Source organism: Apteryx mantelli, chromosome 14, assembly GCF_036417845.1.
Source record: "Apteryx mantelli isolate bAptMan1 chromosome 14, bAptMan1.hap1, whole genome shotgun sequence".
Taxonomy (NCBI): domain Eukaryota; kingdom Metazoa; phylum Chordata; class Aves; order Apterygiformes; family Apterygidae; genus Apteryx; species Apteryx mantelli.
Window position 1 is genome coordinate 23614052 of NC_089991.1, and position 17851 is coordinate 23631902.

Sequence of the window (17851 nt, forward strand, 5' to 3'; positions counted from 1 at the left end):
AGCATTGCCATAATTGTCATAAATGGAACCACCATAGCAAAACAAAAAAAACCCCCTCTAAATCATTTTCAGATCTAATACAACAGCAACTGAAACTACTGCATTTAATGACTTGCTGTGTCTGATTTTTATGTTTTCCCTTCTGCCTTGTAGGATGGACATGTAGAAGTAGCTCGCTTGCTTTTAGACAGTGGTGCTCAAGTGAATATGCCTGCAGATTCCTTTGAATCCCCACTCACTCTGGCTGCTTGTGGTGGACATGTAGAGCTGGCAGCTCTCCTGATAGAAAGGGGAGCAAACCTGGAGGAAGTTAATGATGAAGGTTACACTCCTCTAATGGAAGCTGCTCGAGAAGGCCATGAGGAGATGGTGGCCTTGTTACTGGCACAAGGTGAGATAATGGAGTAATAAGTTTCATTAAGAAGGATGCAGTGTTGACTGTTCTTCATTAAGTATTCTGTAGAGAGCAAACTCTTTATGATTTAGCATGTGGTTGTCACTGCTTACTGCTATAAGCTAGAGCACCTAAATTACAGAGGTGATAAGCATTCACCTTCCCACCCTGTGTCTGGTCGGTTAAATTAACAGCTGTTTTGTTTCCTAGGAGCAAATATAAATGCACAGACAGAAGAAACACAGGAAACTGCTCTTACTCTGGCATGTTGTGGAGGGTTTTCTGAAGTAGCTGACTTCCTTATTAAGGCAGGAGCTGATATAGAACTCGGTTGCTCAACACCTTTGATGGAAGCTGCTCAAGAGGGTCATCTTGAATTGGTGAAATACTTGCTGGCAGCAGGTATGTGTGCAATACGAATGATCTGACCCACTGACAGTGTAGCTTCAGTGTTCTATATGATTTAGCAGATATTTGATGATGGTAGTGTTGTAACAAGAAACTGTATCCTCGTGGATTTAACAAAAAGAAAAAATGTGTATGTTGCATGTTAGCATTGTTGATACTGTTAACAGGGGAAAGAGCCTTAGAGAGCATTGGATTCTGTTTCATCTCCACAAAATATCACCGTTCGTTAGGAACATTGTTTCCAGCTAACTGCATTTAGGACAAAATGTTAATACAGACAATGCTTGTTTTTATATGCTACTCCTGTTTTGACTGAGTCTTATTATCTGCAGACAGATATTCTCCCTGAATAACCAGTACTTTAGGAATTGGGCCCTGGGAAACAGTGTGCAAGACAGATTCTGGAATGTGCTGAATCTCTTTAAAGTAGGATAAAGTGGAATAATTCTGCTGGAGTTGGGGGCAAAATGACACTTAAGTGTTCATCTGCCAGTTTTGAAGTTAGTAGAGACAAATTATAGTGAAACTGCTGGGAAAAAAAAGGTGGGGGGGAAGGGCTGCATTTTGGAAGTTTTCCTTGTAATACAAAGTGATTTATTTTGATATGCTCTTTTTTCCTAAGAATAAACATAAAAGTGGCTTGATTTGTAATTCTAGAAAGTAATGTTCATTGCTCATCGAGGGACAGTAACAACTGTGTCTCTTTGTGCAATGATACCAGCATGTGACACCAGTCGCCAGCTCACTTGGAACTCTGCTCGCACTTCAGTTCTACTGATAGTGTAAAAAGTTAATTGAGGAGCCTTGTTTTGGCATCAGTGAGTCTCTAAATATATCTCGGGCTTTGAAAATAAGAAAATGGCTAATCACATTGGCATTTTTGTAGAAGAAGAATATGTTAGATAGTAAGAGACATGCATAGTTTTCATGTAGCTGACATATATGAAGCTAGTCATTATTTTAACATAAAATGGTTTTAGAGAGTAGGGAAGAGATGAAACTTGTAGAAATGTATGATCATGTAGTATTAATACTTATCTAATAAAATACATTTCAGCTGGTTTTCCTTGGCATGCAGCTCCCTGTCAAATGAATAGTCTAGACAAGTGTCTGGATTCATTTTTGTTTGTCATAACAACTGAAATTTTCATTGCTGTAGGGGGAAAGTAGGAATAAGTGAGCGTGTAGGTTTACATGCTTAGGTTGTCAGTCATGACTTTTCCAGGCCTTGGCTTATCCCTTCTCTTTGGAGCATTTTTACCATGAGAGCAATGAATGCCCTTGGGCTGTGGAAGCTGTCGGTCCTTAGGGCATAGCTGTTGTTATGGCTGGAAAGTGCCTTGATTTTTGTGTTCATCTGATATGAAATACTTTGTAAGGAGAAGTCCAATAAGAAATAACTGATGCTGTGTTTCTAGGAGCTAATGTTCATGCCACCACAGCAACAGGAGATACAGCTTTGACCTATGCCTGTGAAAATGGACATACTGATGTTGCAGATGTGTTGCTTCAAGCTGGTGCGGATTTGGTAAGACTTCTGCTATATCATGTGGGGAAAATACTTTAGTTTCAAACTCCATGTATCAAAAAGTGCTAAGGCATATATGCTTAGAGAGCAAGAACAAGATTTTTAGGAATTAAGATTTGTATATGGGTGTGAAAAGACATGTGAAAGAAGCATTAAAAAAAACCCTGAATATTCTGTTTGGTCTTAAAGTATAAATGTTCTTATTGGCTAATTCTTGATCCATTAAGTGAAAATTTTAGCTGCAACTTACACTTCTCACAATTGATTATCTTTAATTTTGGTATATTCTATAATTTTTAGTGCTTAGAAGGATATATTCTTCATTCCTTTATTATGCCAGTTTATTATTCCCAGACTCTTGTGGATGAAAATTTATCTGCTCCACTGCTCTGCATTTAAAATGTATTAGTACTAGCAGCTACTACCTCTCTATTTCATTGTTCATTTCTGAACACCATGAGTCTCCTTGGTATTCTTTTTGTGTTGTCATTTTCAAAAGTTAAACTAAGCAAATGCCTTTTAAATGACCAAAATAATATGATCTCTTTTCTTTGTCCTAGAAGTCATTTCTTTCTTGCAACTCTTGTTTTTTGCATATCGCTTTCACAATGTTTGTCTGTTTTTCACAATACATTTAACCGTAACTTTTTTTTAAATGCAATTATTTTTACTTTTCTGATACTATGCTGCAAGAGATATAAAACTTCTTCATCAGCCACAGGAATAGAATTGTATGGTTTTTGAACAGTTAAAAGCAAATGCTACCTTAATCTTCCATGTTGCTCAGGAGCATACTTTGGATACTCTGCACTTAAGCCTTATGCCTAGTTTAGGAAGTAGTTACTGTCCTTGCAGTTCATTAATGTGAGCTGTTTCTTTTATTAAAAAAATAAATAAATAAATAACCCCAACAGTCTTACTAGCAGCTTGTACTGCTAGTACTGTAACATTCATTTGTTTTTAGAAAAATGGTAAAAATGCCAGGAAAGTTTATCGTTGAACCTGAAAGTTTTCAGCATCCTGTTTAAGTTACTTAAATTCAGATCTGGACTTCACTTAAGCCTTATTCTTGAGGTTTATATTTGTAAGTATAAAGAAATTCATGTTATAATAGTGAATTACTGCTCTTCTTCGTGACTATACCTTTTTCAGGCCACATTAGTTCTTATGCAGGGACCCAAGCTTTTTTTTTTTCTCAACATCAGAAAAAGAAATTTCTTAAAGTTTTTGTTCTTAATGGTAGGCTCCTATCAGGAAGGAAGGTTGTGTTAATTGCTTTTATTTCTTGGCACATCTGCACTTTGTTCACTTCAGTGTTAGGTACCAGCCAGGAACCACTCTACTATAGCTGTGATAGATTTTTTTTTTTTTTTTTTTGTCTTTTATCAAGCAGGGGAAGGGATTAAAAAACAAACAAACAAACAAAAAAAACAAACTAAAGTACATAGTGATAAAAGGTAATAATCCATGAAGTATCCCACAGTGAGGAGCAAAGCCTGAAATGTTGACAAAGAAATATAAATTGGAATGCATAATTGGCAAGGGCCTGCCACTGCTTAATGATCACTTTAAAGTAAGGGGTTTTTCTCCCCTTTTTGAATTCTGGTTGTAAGTAGCAATTTTAAAAGAAAAAGCAAATGTGTAGTCTGTAACATGTAAGTTAAACTTCAGTAATTCTTTCTTCAGAGGGAGGGAGGATGTGTGTTAAATGCCAAATGATACAGGTATAATCATGTTTAAATAGTAAGGTGTCATATTGTCTCTTGCCCTACCTAGGCAGGGCACTTAAACTAAGAAACAGGAACAGGAGTGTCATAACTTATAGATGAAATCTACTGAAGACAGGAAAATACCTGGAAAACTGCAGTGATGTTTCAGCAGGTGCCTCAAGTTTTGAATAGTTCCTTTCAAACCTCAGTGTTGCTTTGCTTTATTGAAAGTTTTAAGTTGTTTTGAATGAATTTGCTATATTTGTAATTGTTCTGAAGAAAGTTCCTTGAGTGCATGTACTTTACTACTGGAGTATGAAATACCTTCTTTGGCAGTACCATGTAAGATTATTCTCCTAGATATCAATCATCATTAGCGATTTAAATGAGATTAGATGATTTGACCAAGCTGTCACAGGAAGTCTGCGGTGGAGCAAGGTATTGAATACAGATCCAGTCCAATCTCTTAAACTGCTGGCCTGTCTGTCTTCATTTGTCTAGTTAATTTTGCTGTCCTTCCATTGTTCAGCCACAGCAAATGAAAGTACATCTTCAGTTCTCCGTGCTATTCTTTCTTCCCTTTTTTTTTATCCTACAGCTTCAGTCTCCCCTGAGATTGTTTCACTGTGTCCTAGAATCCAGCTTTGTCTGGACAATACAGTCAATGAGAAGCTGGAAATAAAACACTTTACCTTGTTATGGAGCTGTCTTTCTTGAGAAAAACATTGGCTATGCTTATATAATAAAATAGCACCAAGGGCTGTTCCCTGAATACCAGGTGAAATGGCTCAGGCTGACCACATCCATGCTGTGCAGCACTGGGCTTGGGGTCTCTTTGAGCTTGTCATGGTGCCCATGGGGCTGTACCCCATGTCAGTTGTTTTTGTAAGGGTGTGGTTGTATTTATTTTTGTTGTTGTTGTTGTTGTTCAGTGTCTCATGGGAGCTGTGTTACAGCTTACCAGAGTGGTGTTTTCATAATATCAACTGGGGGTATATGTTGCACACCCTTGGGTTGTGGCATGAGGTCCTGAAGAGGTCCTTGCAGGTGCAAGGCTTTGAGATAGAGAGTAACTTGATGCAGTATTATCCATGCTGACCATTGGGAAAGGACTTTGCTGCATGCTGTTCCCAGAATCATGCCCTGTTGTTCTGGACTGCCAGTAGTCATGGGCCAGAGTTGTGCCAGGGAGGCTGCTAAGAAATAAGCAGTGTGAGTGATCTGTGGTCCCATGCCTGAGATTGTTTCCTGGCTTTGTTTTATTTACCAGCAGAGGTGTAGCCAGTGCTGAATTTTGTTGTTATAACTTTATTGCTCTATGAGACATCTGCATATTCTCTTTTCTTTTAGACCACAATGGCAAGGAGCACCGTTCTTGAGGATTTTTCTTCTGCTTAGTTCTAGAGTGAAGAAAGAAAGCTTGTCAACTTTATCCCCTAAGTGTTCCTGAATTGAAGGAAGAACAAGTACCAGCTGTCTAGATCTGTTATGATCAGTTCTCTCATTTCCTTCCTGATTCATAGAGCCTTTGTTTCATGAGTTGAAAAGCATTTGCTTTAAGGTCTCAAAACTTCTTTGCCTTTTGAAGTCTCTCTTCAGTTGCTAGGAGGTCAGGATTGAGCATGATTTGAATTGTGGGCTTTAAGGTTGCAGTCCTCTGTGTTCAGAGGAGAAGCATCTTTCATGCTGGGTTTAGTGAAACCAGCAGAGAGCAGAAGACGTCAGGCAATTTCCAGTCTTGTGCTTGTTGAAAACTGGTCTTCCAACTTCTCTAAAGTTACCCAACTCCCCTACTGAACTGATTTCTATATGTTGCTTGTGTCCATTTGAGGCTTTATCAGTCTCAGAATAGGATCTTGAACCAAAGTTCTAGCAAGGGACTGTAGTTCCCAGTACAGTTTTGCTTGAACTGAGAGGAATTATTATCAACATGTCTCAGTAAAAAACAAAACAAAACAAAAACAAAAAAACCTCTGTTCTTCAAAGTGGAAAATGAGAACTCTTGTTTTTCAAGGAGTGGTTGTCTGCCATAGGTATCAAACATGTGATTCAGTCCAAAAATCAGTGAAAATCTTGAGAGTTCTAAGTTGGTCATTAGGGAAATTGCCTTGCTGAAAGTGCCTTGCTTTGCTTGTAGAATGAACTAACCTTTGTATTCCGGTGTACTTTTTACTCCCCCCCCCCCCCCCCAAAGACTTCAGTAAAGTATTTTACCATTTAGGTGGCAATAGTCAGTTGGAGTAATCTTTCCATCTTTTGATTTCTGAAGAGTCACTTTTTAAGTGACTTTACAGGAACCAGGAGAACTGAAAGAAAATGATGGCTGAGATAGTTTTTCTGATTTGTGGCTAATTTTCCCTTCAAACTGTGTAGTGGCCAAGTTTTACTAGAAGTGAACATTGTCAGAGTACTTCTTCATCTTTTCCTATCTGCTGGAGAGCTGTTCACTTGTGTATGGTTTTTCTGATGAATTTGTATCTGCTTATGACTAATTGTTCGTGGAGTCTTGCTCATTACCTTTAGAAATTATCTTGGTGTTCTTCTGGTGGAGCTCTTTATGGACCTGGAAAATACACATCCCTTAAAGGAAAAGAGTTGGCCTGTCAAAATCTGTAGCAAAATTAGCTTGTCAGACCTACACCTCTCCTTGTTAATGCATGCATTTTGAAATGTACTTGCTTTTGCCAAGTGTATGAATGACTTAATACAAGATGCATCTGAAGACTTCAGTCTGTGGTCCTACCTATGCATTAGTTGCATTCCAGCTCCTTTGTCACCGGCAGGACTACAGATTTCAGTGCCACAGTCTGAGCTTATATCAGTGGAGCAAAGGTAAACTATACTTGTGTACAGACTTTTAGATAGGGGCAAAATACATACTTAGCTTTAGATGTTGTGATTAGTAGTAGTTAAATACTGGAAATTGGAACTTTGAAATGTGATTAAGTGATTAAAGCAGTTTCTCTAAGCAATGGATGTTATTTAGTAGCCCCAGAGAAAAATAACCAGCATTTCAGTAATACAGGTATTTGCCAGTGTGGCAAAGCTTTGCCTAATCTCAAAGGTGAGGCTTGTATTTTTCATATGAGAGGTCTCAGTTCTCCTTCTGACTTACTAGCAGTTACCTTACACAAGTTCTGAGCCGAAGACAAGACATGCGTGTATGTTCCCTTAAGAATTAGGATAAGGAATATAAAGCTCCCAAAGACAATTGGTGATATTTAATCAGAGGTAATATCCAACTTTTAAACTACGTGCCTTCCTATAAGCTAAAAGTGCATTTTAATGCCTGTTGCTCTTTTAAACTAGAATTGGGCTTGGATAAAATGCAGTATACTGCAGATACCTGTCGTCTTTTTGAAACAGAGACTGTTCTTGACAAGGTGCTTGCATCTTAGTCTGTCTCAGTGTAGCTGAAAACCAAAGAGCTATTGTTCTTCATTGGACAGTGAGAAGATCCCAGCTTTTTTTCAGCTGGGGAAGTACTCAGAAACGAGCTGTAAGTTGGGGCTTTCCAATCTGGGCTCCCCTGCAGCTTTACTTGAGACTGCTACGCAGGAGAGTTGATCTAGCACTGGAGTTTACCTTTTCACTGCAGAATACGGGTGCTTTTATGCTGAAATTTAGAGGTGGAAGAGAAGCCCTAAAGGCAACTTCATCATTCTATTCTCACTTTAAACTGTCTTGCTCTTCCTGCAGCTTTTGGTAGAAATTCCATGTGCAGCTTTGCTTAAATGACTAAAACTGGCTAACTGACATCCACATAGCTCCAACTGCAAAAAACAAAGGCATGCCCAACTACCTCCTGACTCTTCCCCTTGTGCTTAGGCAACATATTTTTACACGCAGATTCTTTGTCATTGAAGGGATCATTGCTTTGCCTTCAGCTGATGGCAAATTAACATCCCTTACAATAACAAGTCTCCTTAATTAGAAACTGTTTTCTTTGTGCATGACACACTGCATGCTTGATGCAGTGTGAATAAGGCAGCATTTAAGCATCTACAAAAGTAGACAGTACTTTAATTATGGTTTTGAATGAAACCATGATGGAGATAGCTATGTTGTCTTTACAGTGAGGAATTTGAGAAGTTGTCATGTTTTTCCGTACTGTTTCTTGAACTACTGGGGGAAGGACGGGGATTCCAGGTCTTTTAGATTTGGCCATCAGTCTTACTACCTTTCCGCTTTAATGTATAAGGACACCTGAAACTAAATTCTTGTACTTGACACCTTTTGACTGTTGTGTCTGTCAATCTCTAGATGGTGCGAAGTACAATGAAACCCCCTCTTTTGGCAATAGTGAACAAAAAGTCATCTTGTATTTAACTAGTTGCTGTGTATAACCTTTGTGCTCTCTTCATGAATCTGAATGGCTTATGGTAGGAGTGAGATCTGCCTTGCTTGGTCTTGCCTTTGTGCTTTCTGATCTAATTCCAGCAAAGCAGAGTTCTTAAACTTTCAGCTGTGAAGCTGATCAGTTTAAGTTCCCAACCCAGGTCTTCATGACCAAGAATGACATTTATTTGTAGAATAAGAGCCGTGAGTTCTTCTTTTTCCTTCCGCAGGACAAGCAGGAGGACTTAAAGAAGACTATTTTGGAGGGCATAGAGACGGGCAAGCATCAGGTGAGGTTGACCTTTGATGCTTGTAAGCTGCAACCTCAGAATACATGCTAATGACAAGAGTGGCTTTAAGGCATCTAAATTCTTCAAAAATACAAAGACTTGCTGTGTAGACTTGAAATGTCTTCCTTGTGCTGCTTTTTTTCTTATGCTGGGTTTTTTAAAACCCTATTTAAAAAAAAACAACATTCATCCTTCACAAATTCAACAGGATATCTCATTGAGCTACTTCACAAGTAGCTTGTAGCTTTGTTAAACTTGTTAGTACATCTCTGCCTTCCTATAATGTCTCCCTTTTTCAGATATTTGCTTTAAACCAGAGATCTAGCCGAGTTTTAGATGCCTGTGAAATACTGGTTTGGTGCGTACCTCAGGAGAGGTGTCTGGGACAATTAGGTTGGTGACTGCTAGAATGCTGCATCTTTTGATAGGAGTTTAATCTTGAAAACTAGGAAAGTAGCACAGTATTAAGAACTGTTTTATTTGTTCGGCTGTTGTCTTGCATCAAAAATTTCCTGAAAATCATTTTACTTAGAATAGAAAATTTGAGATTTCAGTTAAGTGAATCTGAGGAACTGAACCTTATCATGGACCAGAGAGGCCTGTTAAATAATTCAAGAGAAGTGTTGGACCTTTACTTTGAAACTGCAAGTTTTGTTCTAAAATTCTGAACAACACACATGGCACTGGAAACAAACAAACCCAAGAAAAATATCCCAGTGAGTAATACTTGTGAAACGTTAACACACTTTTTTGACCTCTAAAAGAGAATAGTTAAAAAAACAAACAAAACCTTATAGCGTCGCTAATATTGGAAAGACTTGGAATCAAGAATAAAAGAATGTTAACAATGATCATTCAAGATACTTCTGATGACATTGCTTTTGCTCTGCTCTCTGAAGTATAGATTTGCCTGGGAGGGAAATAATTATTGCTCACTGGACTCTCATCTCCCTTTTGAGTCCCAGTGGAAAAGGTGCAGATAATGTAAGCGCTTACTTGAGTTGGGGAATTTTCCCATTTGCCCCTTCCTTTCCATCTGCTACTCAAACTTACACCTAATTCTTCTCAAGCATTCTTTCTATCCAAATAGAATTAGCAGGAGAGCAGATTACTCAAGTGCTTAGAGAATGGCTTTTCTAGTTAAAGCTGGTAGAGATTTTTCTCCTTTATACCTCTTCCTGATCATGTTGACTACAGTATTTATCAGGATTGGGATAGTGAAGAGATAATGTAAGACATTGTGATGACTCCCAAAGTGCAGATAATGGAGCAGGGGAGATCATGTTTTTGGAGATGAGTACTCTTTGCTAGTTCTTGTTGTGATTATAAAATGAGTACTTGCATTTACTTTCTGTTAATATAAGAAAGAAGTGCATTGCAAAACTGATTGGGGATGCTGTTGGACGACAGTCATGTTCTCTGTCCTCATTTTGGTTAAGTATCTACTGCAGTTTCAAAAAAAAATCTTTTGAAACTTCTGGCGATTTCGGGTTAAGAAAAGGGTGCGAGCAGGCAAAGACATTGGACTGTCTTAACTTATTTCGGTTTGGTCTAGGTATTAGTCAGTAGAACTTGAGTTGATGCTATCTGTTAGCGTCTAAGAGGGCCTCATAAAGAGCTGAAGTCACACAATTAATTTCATTTTAAAGTAAAGCATAACATTTCTCCATCTTCTGATATGAAAAATGCTGTCAGAGTAGGATAACTTTTGAAGATTTACAGCAGGTAGCATGCAAATGGCTTAGCTTGATTGGACAGATGGATGTGAATGGTACTGCAAGTATTTGAAGTGTATAAACATTGAGGATCAAGTTGTGCCTGCTTGATGAAGTGATGGTTTATCAAGCTGGATAGGGTAATTACATTGTGTTTAAATAAAGAAACTTCCTGACATCCATATTTAAGTTTTTGACAGTAAGATCTCTTTAGAATGGAGAATTCTGTTGCAGATAGTGGTATCTGACTCTGCTAGTCATCTGAAATACTACATTTCTATGTAATATAGAATGGTCTTTCATTATCTTGAACACAACTAAGATTGGCTAAAATAAATTTCGCTATTTGCTATCTTTGCTGTTGTTTCAATAGGGATTTTGATGAAACATGTTAGAAATTTTTTGGGCAGTAGTGTTCTGGTCCTGCTCAGTCAGTGAAATATTGTTTAATAGTTCTTTGCATCTGTAGGTGCTTTGTTTGTCTGCAGTACTGGGATTTACTGTGTATAAGACTAGCAGCAGCACCTAGCTTTTTATGATCTATTGTCAGTAGCTGAGAAAGGAAAAGTTATGCCAAATACCAGAGTAGGCATCAGAGATCAGGGGTATGCTACTAATTCTTGAACTTCATAAGGCCGTATACTAGAATAATTATTTTGACATGTTCTGCAAATATTTGTGACATACAGACAATCCAAAAGCATGCATGTATTTATCGACAGCTAAGCAGTTATTCACCCTGGGAGTGGAATGTAATTGTTCCAAAACAATCAGCTGACTTCAGCAGTAAGTCTGTAATGTTTCCTATCTGACTGCATGCAATTGTGCATACAATATTGGCTTTTTCTTTTCCTCTGTCAAGTAAGTTAAGGAATCAGAGCACCAACATGGAGTTTAAACCTGTGTGTTAAAGCAGTGTACAGTAATACAATATTCTTACTAAGGGACAGCGGCAGAGTGCTTCTGGCCTTTCCCAAGTACATAGGAGAGTGTTAGTGTTACCTCCCTCATGGCAAAGGAGTGATTTGTAGTGCTGACTTTACAGGGTCAGTCTCCAGTATAGCCAGAGATCCCCCCCCTCAACTGTGTGAACAGAAGGCTGAATTAGGGTGCAACACTTCAAAGGACGAATGCAAAGTTTTCAGGAATACTGAAATGTATGAGAAGGAGTTAATTTATTTGGTCAAGTCTGTTCTTGTCCTCTATATTTGTAAACAGCGATATCATCCCCTGTCAGTACTGTTAATTTTCACTGTCAAATATACATGTGATTCCATAATTAAATTGTGAATTTAGAGCTTGGCTTTCCAGGTATTTAATTAAAAAAAACAAAACAAAAACAGTCCTAATGCATTATTGATCAGACTGAATTTGAGGCGTGCAAATATGAACACTCTCAAGAAGATGATATTCTCTCCCCTTGTTGCAGTGGGAGGGTTGATATATATTAGTCAGCATTCTTTGGGATATCAATCATGTCTGCATAACATGCAGATTTTCTTCCTCTGTAACTTCTTTAATACAGTGGTATCCAACCATGTCTCTCCAGTTTTCAGAATTCTTTTTAATTACGAAATCTTTCCTGTCATTCATTCCTTTCTTTGTCTGCTCCTATCATCAGCAAAACTCAAGTCATCCTTCTGTCCTCTTAATGCTTTTTTCTCCAGTTCTTTTCTTCAGAGATTTTTTGACCTGCAGTGAAGGATATGCAGACAACCAAAAAAGCACCAGAAATGATTCTCTCATGTTTACTGGTGATCCTCATCTTTTAAAAATACTTTTATTTTATACGCTTTGGACATTATTTCAATTTTAAAAGTCTGGCATACAGCATATGACAGTTCTGAGAACTGTTACCCTGAAACATCAGTTATTTGTATACTTCATGACACTGGATGATACTTGCGTTAAGTACCTAGTCCCTTTTTTCAGGAGGAAATGAGATGTTACCAATCTCTAGTGTTTCTTATGCGTTTGGACACTAGAATAAAATGGGACACCTCAATCAGGAAAGTTCCTTGTATGACTAACAGTACAGATGCGATCTTAGCGGTTTCTGACAGTGTGCTTCCGTATTTAAACTACCATGATAATGAATCTTGGTGAGTTTAAGAGATAGACCTTCTATTGAGACTGAAATTTTGGCCCCATCAGCAGATGTTTCAACAGCTGAAACTATGGTATAATTTTTGCTCATTTATGCAACATCTGTTTTCTCTCCCTTTATGATAGGAGCATGAATCTGAAGGTGGGAGGACCCCACTAATGAAGGCTGCGAGAGCTGGTCATTTATGCACTGTGCAATTCCTTATTAGCAAAGGTAAAATACTAGTTTCAACTTAAAATACCACTGAACAGTTCTGAATATTTGTGATCTTTTTTTCCAAATTAATCTTGTGTGCGTGTATATGGGCCTTTGTCAAACTGTTGCGGGTTTTTTTGGAATTTCAATTAGTTTATGATATATGGACAATGGATGACAAAAGGTTTTGCATGTTATTTTTTCTGCTCCACTGTATAGATTAATAAATACCTTTGCAGCATGGCGCACATATTCAGTTTCTTTATTAAAAAACAAGCAGACAAAAAAACCCACTCTCAAATACTATCTGAAACAATAAAAGTAATGCCTTATACTACACTGATTACTGCTTAGGCCAATAATGTAAAAGTTGTCCTTTGGACATCCTCTGTCTTACCACTTATGCGGCCCACTGTTACTGTATCATTACTACATTATCTTTACAAGATGACCAGGAATCTGTGTACAAACCATTAGTTTTGCTTTCACCCCAGAAACATGTTACAAATTAGGATAACCAGAAAAGAAAATTTTATCTTTGTTCCAGAAAATACCGTCTTTGTTGATAATTTAAGAATTCCTCATATTTAATTCTGTAATGAGATATTCCTTTTATAGGTGCCAATGTTAACAGGGCTACAGCTAATAATGACCACACGGTGGTGTCACTGGCATGTGCAGGAGGCCACCTGGCAGTTGTTGAGCTCCTTCTGGCTCATGGTGCAGATCCTACTCATCGGCTGAAGGTATTCACTTAACTATTTATTTATCGTACTTATTACCCGTACCTAAAGAACCGCATAGTTGATTGTATCCATTAGTTGGTAAATGTGCAATTTTAAATGGACTAATTCATATGTTACATGGTGCAGCAGGCAGCAGATTTCATCTTATGACTTTTATTTCCAAAATCTCACTTCAGGATGGCTCAACAATGCTCATTGAAGCCGCAAAAGGAGGACATACCAATGTTGTTTCTTACTTGCTGGATTACCCAAATAATGTTTTGTCAGTTCCTGCAGCAGACTTGTCTCAGCTCACGCCACCATCTCAGGATCAGTCTCAGGTAAGGCATAAGGAATTTTTTTTAAATATCATAATGAAACACTTCCCTCGTAGTTAACTTCTCAAGCTTCTTCGATGCAAACAAATACAGTGGAAAGAAAAGATCAAAGCTGTGTATTTAGAAATGGTAGAGAGTGAGAAAGTTAGTTGGTATTGTTTGTCTGCCGTGTCCTGAAAAGTGCGTAAACTTTTTGTTACATTTTCTGCTCCTTAAACAAGATAGTCTCAAACCTAGTATGTCAAAAGAATTTATTTTCTTGATTGCATTTGCTCAGTATTTTATTTCAACTATTCTAAAGCCTTGTGACAGCACCTCTCAAATGTCATTATTGATTCTGGTTGTTATATGAAAAAAAAAAATATTGCATAAATTTGCAATTCTCCAAGTAGTCTGAGAAGTAGATTTCTAATGGAGTTAGTTGATTGAAACCCTAAAGATGTTAACATTGTTACAGCCTACGCAGTCCAGCATTTTTAAACAGGTTACAGATTTGAAAACTGATGTGCCATGGGGTTCTGTCTGGTACTGCCTGCAAAGTAAGTTTGGTGGTAGGCAAGGAATAACAATAGCTAACTTTGACATGTTACCCACAATAAAATGGCATGGAACGTGTTATACCAAGAGACAGCATGGCATACACAGTTTAGGGAAGAGTGGAGTGGAGGTCTGCTGTAGAAAAGTATGTTGTATTAACACCTCAAGACTGGGTCCCTTCAAGAGGTTTTTATCTGAGTGTGTGTCTGTGGCTTTATTTTAAGGTTCCACGTGTACCGGTGCATACGCTTGCTATGGTTGTACCTCCGCAGGAACCTGACAGAACCCCTCAAGAGAACTCGCCACCTCTCTTGGGAGTGGTGAAAGGTTAGTATGCAGCCACTTGGAGAATACATGCAATTTGGAAACTTATAGGCTGGGGAAAATTTTATGAGCGCTTATGCATAGTATAGTCCCCTCCAATTCTTAAACACCTGTAATGAAGGTATAACTTTTATATTTAAGTATTTTATGCAGTGTGTAGTTTTTGCTTATTTTCTTGTATACTACAATATAGTAGCACTGGTTCCTGATGATGCTTATTCTAACTTTTTGGAAGAAAATGACTCTGGTAACTGCAATAGTCCAAACAGTCCAAATAGTCAAAACATTAGTAAATGCTAGGTGTGGTGTTGATTTTTAAATATTGTACACTGATCATCTAGAGTAGTTGCAACTCTTATCCATGAACTTGATATATCAACGTCTTTTCTTGTTTCTAAAATAGCAACACAAGCATGTTGGCATTATAGAATCCCGAAGCAGATCTACTTAGAGGAAAATTTCTTTTGTATTAGCAATAGTACTTTTATAAGTAATAGTCACATCAGGATTTTTGCTTTGAATACAGCTAAACTGACTGGTTAAAAATATTTTCAGTCATTAAATGGCAAATTTAGCAGTTCATTACCAGCCATGGATTCTGTACTGAATTCTTCACTTCTGATAACTAAACTCAGAGAAGCAGATTTTCTAGTGGAAAGTTTAAAAACTGCAACTGTTAATGACTCACTGCTTTGGATTTTTGTTTGCTTTTTCTTTTCTTTTTTCTTTTTTTTTTTATTGGAGAAATGAAATATTATAGTATCCAAAGTTCTATTAGCTTTACTTAATTCCTTAATTCTGGATGTGCTCAATGCTTCCTAAAACAAAGAAACAAAAAACCCCCTGGAGCACAAATGAATAGAAAAAATTGTGTACCTGATGGTGTTTAAATATGCATCCTTGACTCTTTCTATGCATATATGCTATGTATTGATAATTGATGTGCAGTTGTTCTTTTCTCAAATATAGTTATTGTACAGTTTTCCTAGAACTTAATATACATAGAATGTTTTGCTATTTTGGAGTCTATAAAAATGAATATATAAAAAATGAAAAGCATATGCAACTTCTGATTCAAATAAAACAGGAAAAAATATATACCAGCATGTGTGCCCTTACAATTAAATAAGTATTGGCAACGCTAAGCAGGATAGTGTTCTGGGAATATATTTTATGGTGCATGGGAATCAATGAAAGATTAGTTGATACTGAGTCAGAAGATTAAAGTATAAGCTAGAAGTCTGGCAATATTTAATCAAATCATAAAATGCAGATAATTGATGTAGTTTAAGAAATAGATTCCATCAAAAACTTATAATAAATGTCAGTATGTATTTTAGGCATCTGTTTAGCAGTAGTATGTTATTGAAATTGCATTGGGAGATTTAGTTCTCAGTGTTTCAGGACATGCTTCATGTGTGTTGGCAAAACCTAATCTGTGATGTGTTGGAAGAGACGTAGCAGTCTGGAGTGTGCCATTGGACTAATGAAGCATTGCATAAAGCTTTCATTCATCTGAAGTCTTTAGGGCAAAAAAGATATTTTGCGTTAAACACTGTGTGATCATTGTAATTAAACCACTCTGATACTTTAACTGTAAGAGCTCTTTGCTAAGCTTTGGTTCTTAACTTCTTAATATACCAGATTTCATTGTTAGACTTCTTGGGAGACGAGGGGTAAAAGAAGGTGCAGATAGATATATATATTTTTTATTTCCTTGGGAAAAAATGTAGTCTTAAGTTATTATATTACAAAATTGCTTATTCTGGGAGAGACAAATTTCTTGCCTTCAGAATTTGACTTGGGCCTCTAAGTTCTTGGATAAACTGTTGGCTACTTAGGGAATGCAGGGGGACACCCAGCCTTTTTAACTTCAGCTTAGTCTGTTTTATAGTATCTGCATCAATTTTGCAAGAAGTGCAATGGCAGCAGTTGATTAATTTTGAATGGCATCATTATCCTTCAGTAGACTAAGAAGGCATATGGAATAGCTGCTCCTTGAACAATTGTTTTGGCAAATGATTTAATATCAATATTTAGCAGCACGTGAAAAGAAAAACACTTCAGAGCTGACAGTGGATCTAGAGACATTCAGATGAATGTGCTGTGCAGAGCTGGTAACCTCATGACTAGATAAAGAATAATCAAATACAGGGGAAAAGGAGAATTGACCCTAGAGCTGATTACATGAAGCGTGCTTGAGCAGTTGAGCCCTGGGGCAGGTGGCTCTCCATGCCGCCCTCTCGTGCGAGCCCAACACCCTTGCCATGAGTGTTACCTCCAGGTATAGTCAGGTCCCCAGCCTGCACCCAAATGTGTGAACACATTTCCTCTCCCTCTCCCCACAACTCCCTTTCTCTGTTTTCTCTCTCTCTCTGTTTTCTCTCTCTCTCTGTTTTCTCTCTCTCTCTGTTTTCTCTCTCTCTCTGTTTTCTCTCTCTCTTTCTGTTTTCTCTCTCTCTCTGTTTTCTCTCTCTCTCTGTTTTCTCTCTCTCTCTGTTTTCTCTCTCTCTCTGTTTTCTCTCTCTCTCTGTTTTCTCTCTCTCTCTGTTTTCTCTCTCTCTCTGTTTTCTCTCTCTCTCTGTTTTCTCTCTCTCTCTGTTTTCTCTCTCTCTCTGTTTTCTCTCTCTCTCTGTTTTCTCTCTCTCTCTGTTTTCTCTCTCTCTCTGTTTTCTCCTCCCCTTTAAGCTTTGGCACTGAGCAGTTAGACTTTTTGCAAGGCAAAATGAGGTGGAGGGGATGACTGAAGAGCTGCTTATAAACTGTTTCTCCTGACACAGTCTGAGTCTAGCCGGTGTAATTCTTTCCTTATTAAGACAGATTGCTCTTCCCACTCACTCCCTCGCAAACGTGCTGGGATGTTAAGGAATTCCCCATACTAATTTTACACAGGCTCCATGAGCTGTCAGTCCTAGTGAGTATAAGCTGTGAATATCATCAGACTCTTTTTGTAATTTTAAGTATACCTTTAAAGGCAGTTTTCTTGCAAATTGGGGGACATTTCCAGCATATGAAATGCTTGTAAGGAATGCTGTTAGGTTTCTTCAAGGAATCGCTCTGTGCAGAGAATGTCATCTGAAATATTGTTGCCATTGATAAACTTGTATGGCTTGTAAATGCAAGTTAATGTTTAAGAATGGGATTCGAAGCTCTCGGTGGTTATTCATGACTTGTCAGTGTGCTTAGTCTTTCACAGAACATGTTTGGCGAGTGCTGTGGCGTGTACCCACAGCAGTTTGTAGA

The 17851-nt window shown here is 37.8% G+C and overlaps 1 protein-coding gene across 6 annotated transcripts in view; it reads left to right on the forward strand.

Annotated features, from left to right (window-relative positions):
- ANKHD1 (ankyrin repeat and KH domain containing 1) overlaps positions 1-17851 on the forward strand; it is a 123712-nt gene that overhangs the window by 57336 nt on the left and 48525 nt on the right. For 4 of the 6 annotated variants that reach the window (XM_067304662.1, XM_067304663.1, XM_067304661.1 and 1 more), the window contains exons 8-15: positions 154-391; positions 605-796; positions 2221-2330; positions 8608-8667; positions 12615-12702; positions 13303-13430; positions 13607-13750; positions 14509-14611. In XM_067304662.1, coding sequence (XP_067160763.1) covers positions 154-391; positions 605-796; positions 2221-2330; positions 8608-8667; positions 12615-12702; positions 13303-13430; positions 13607-13750; positions 14509-14611 — 1063 coding nt within the window. The remainder of the gene's footprint in view (positions 1-153; positions 392-604; positions 797-2220; positions 2331-8607; positions 8668-12614; positions 12703-13302; positions 13431-13606; positions 13751-14508; positions 14612-17851) is intronic. The other 2 variants (XM_067304665.1, XM_067304666.1) reach the window with 1 other exon arrangement.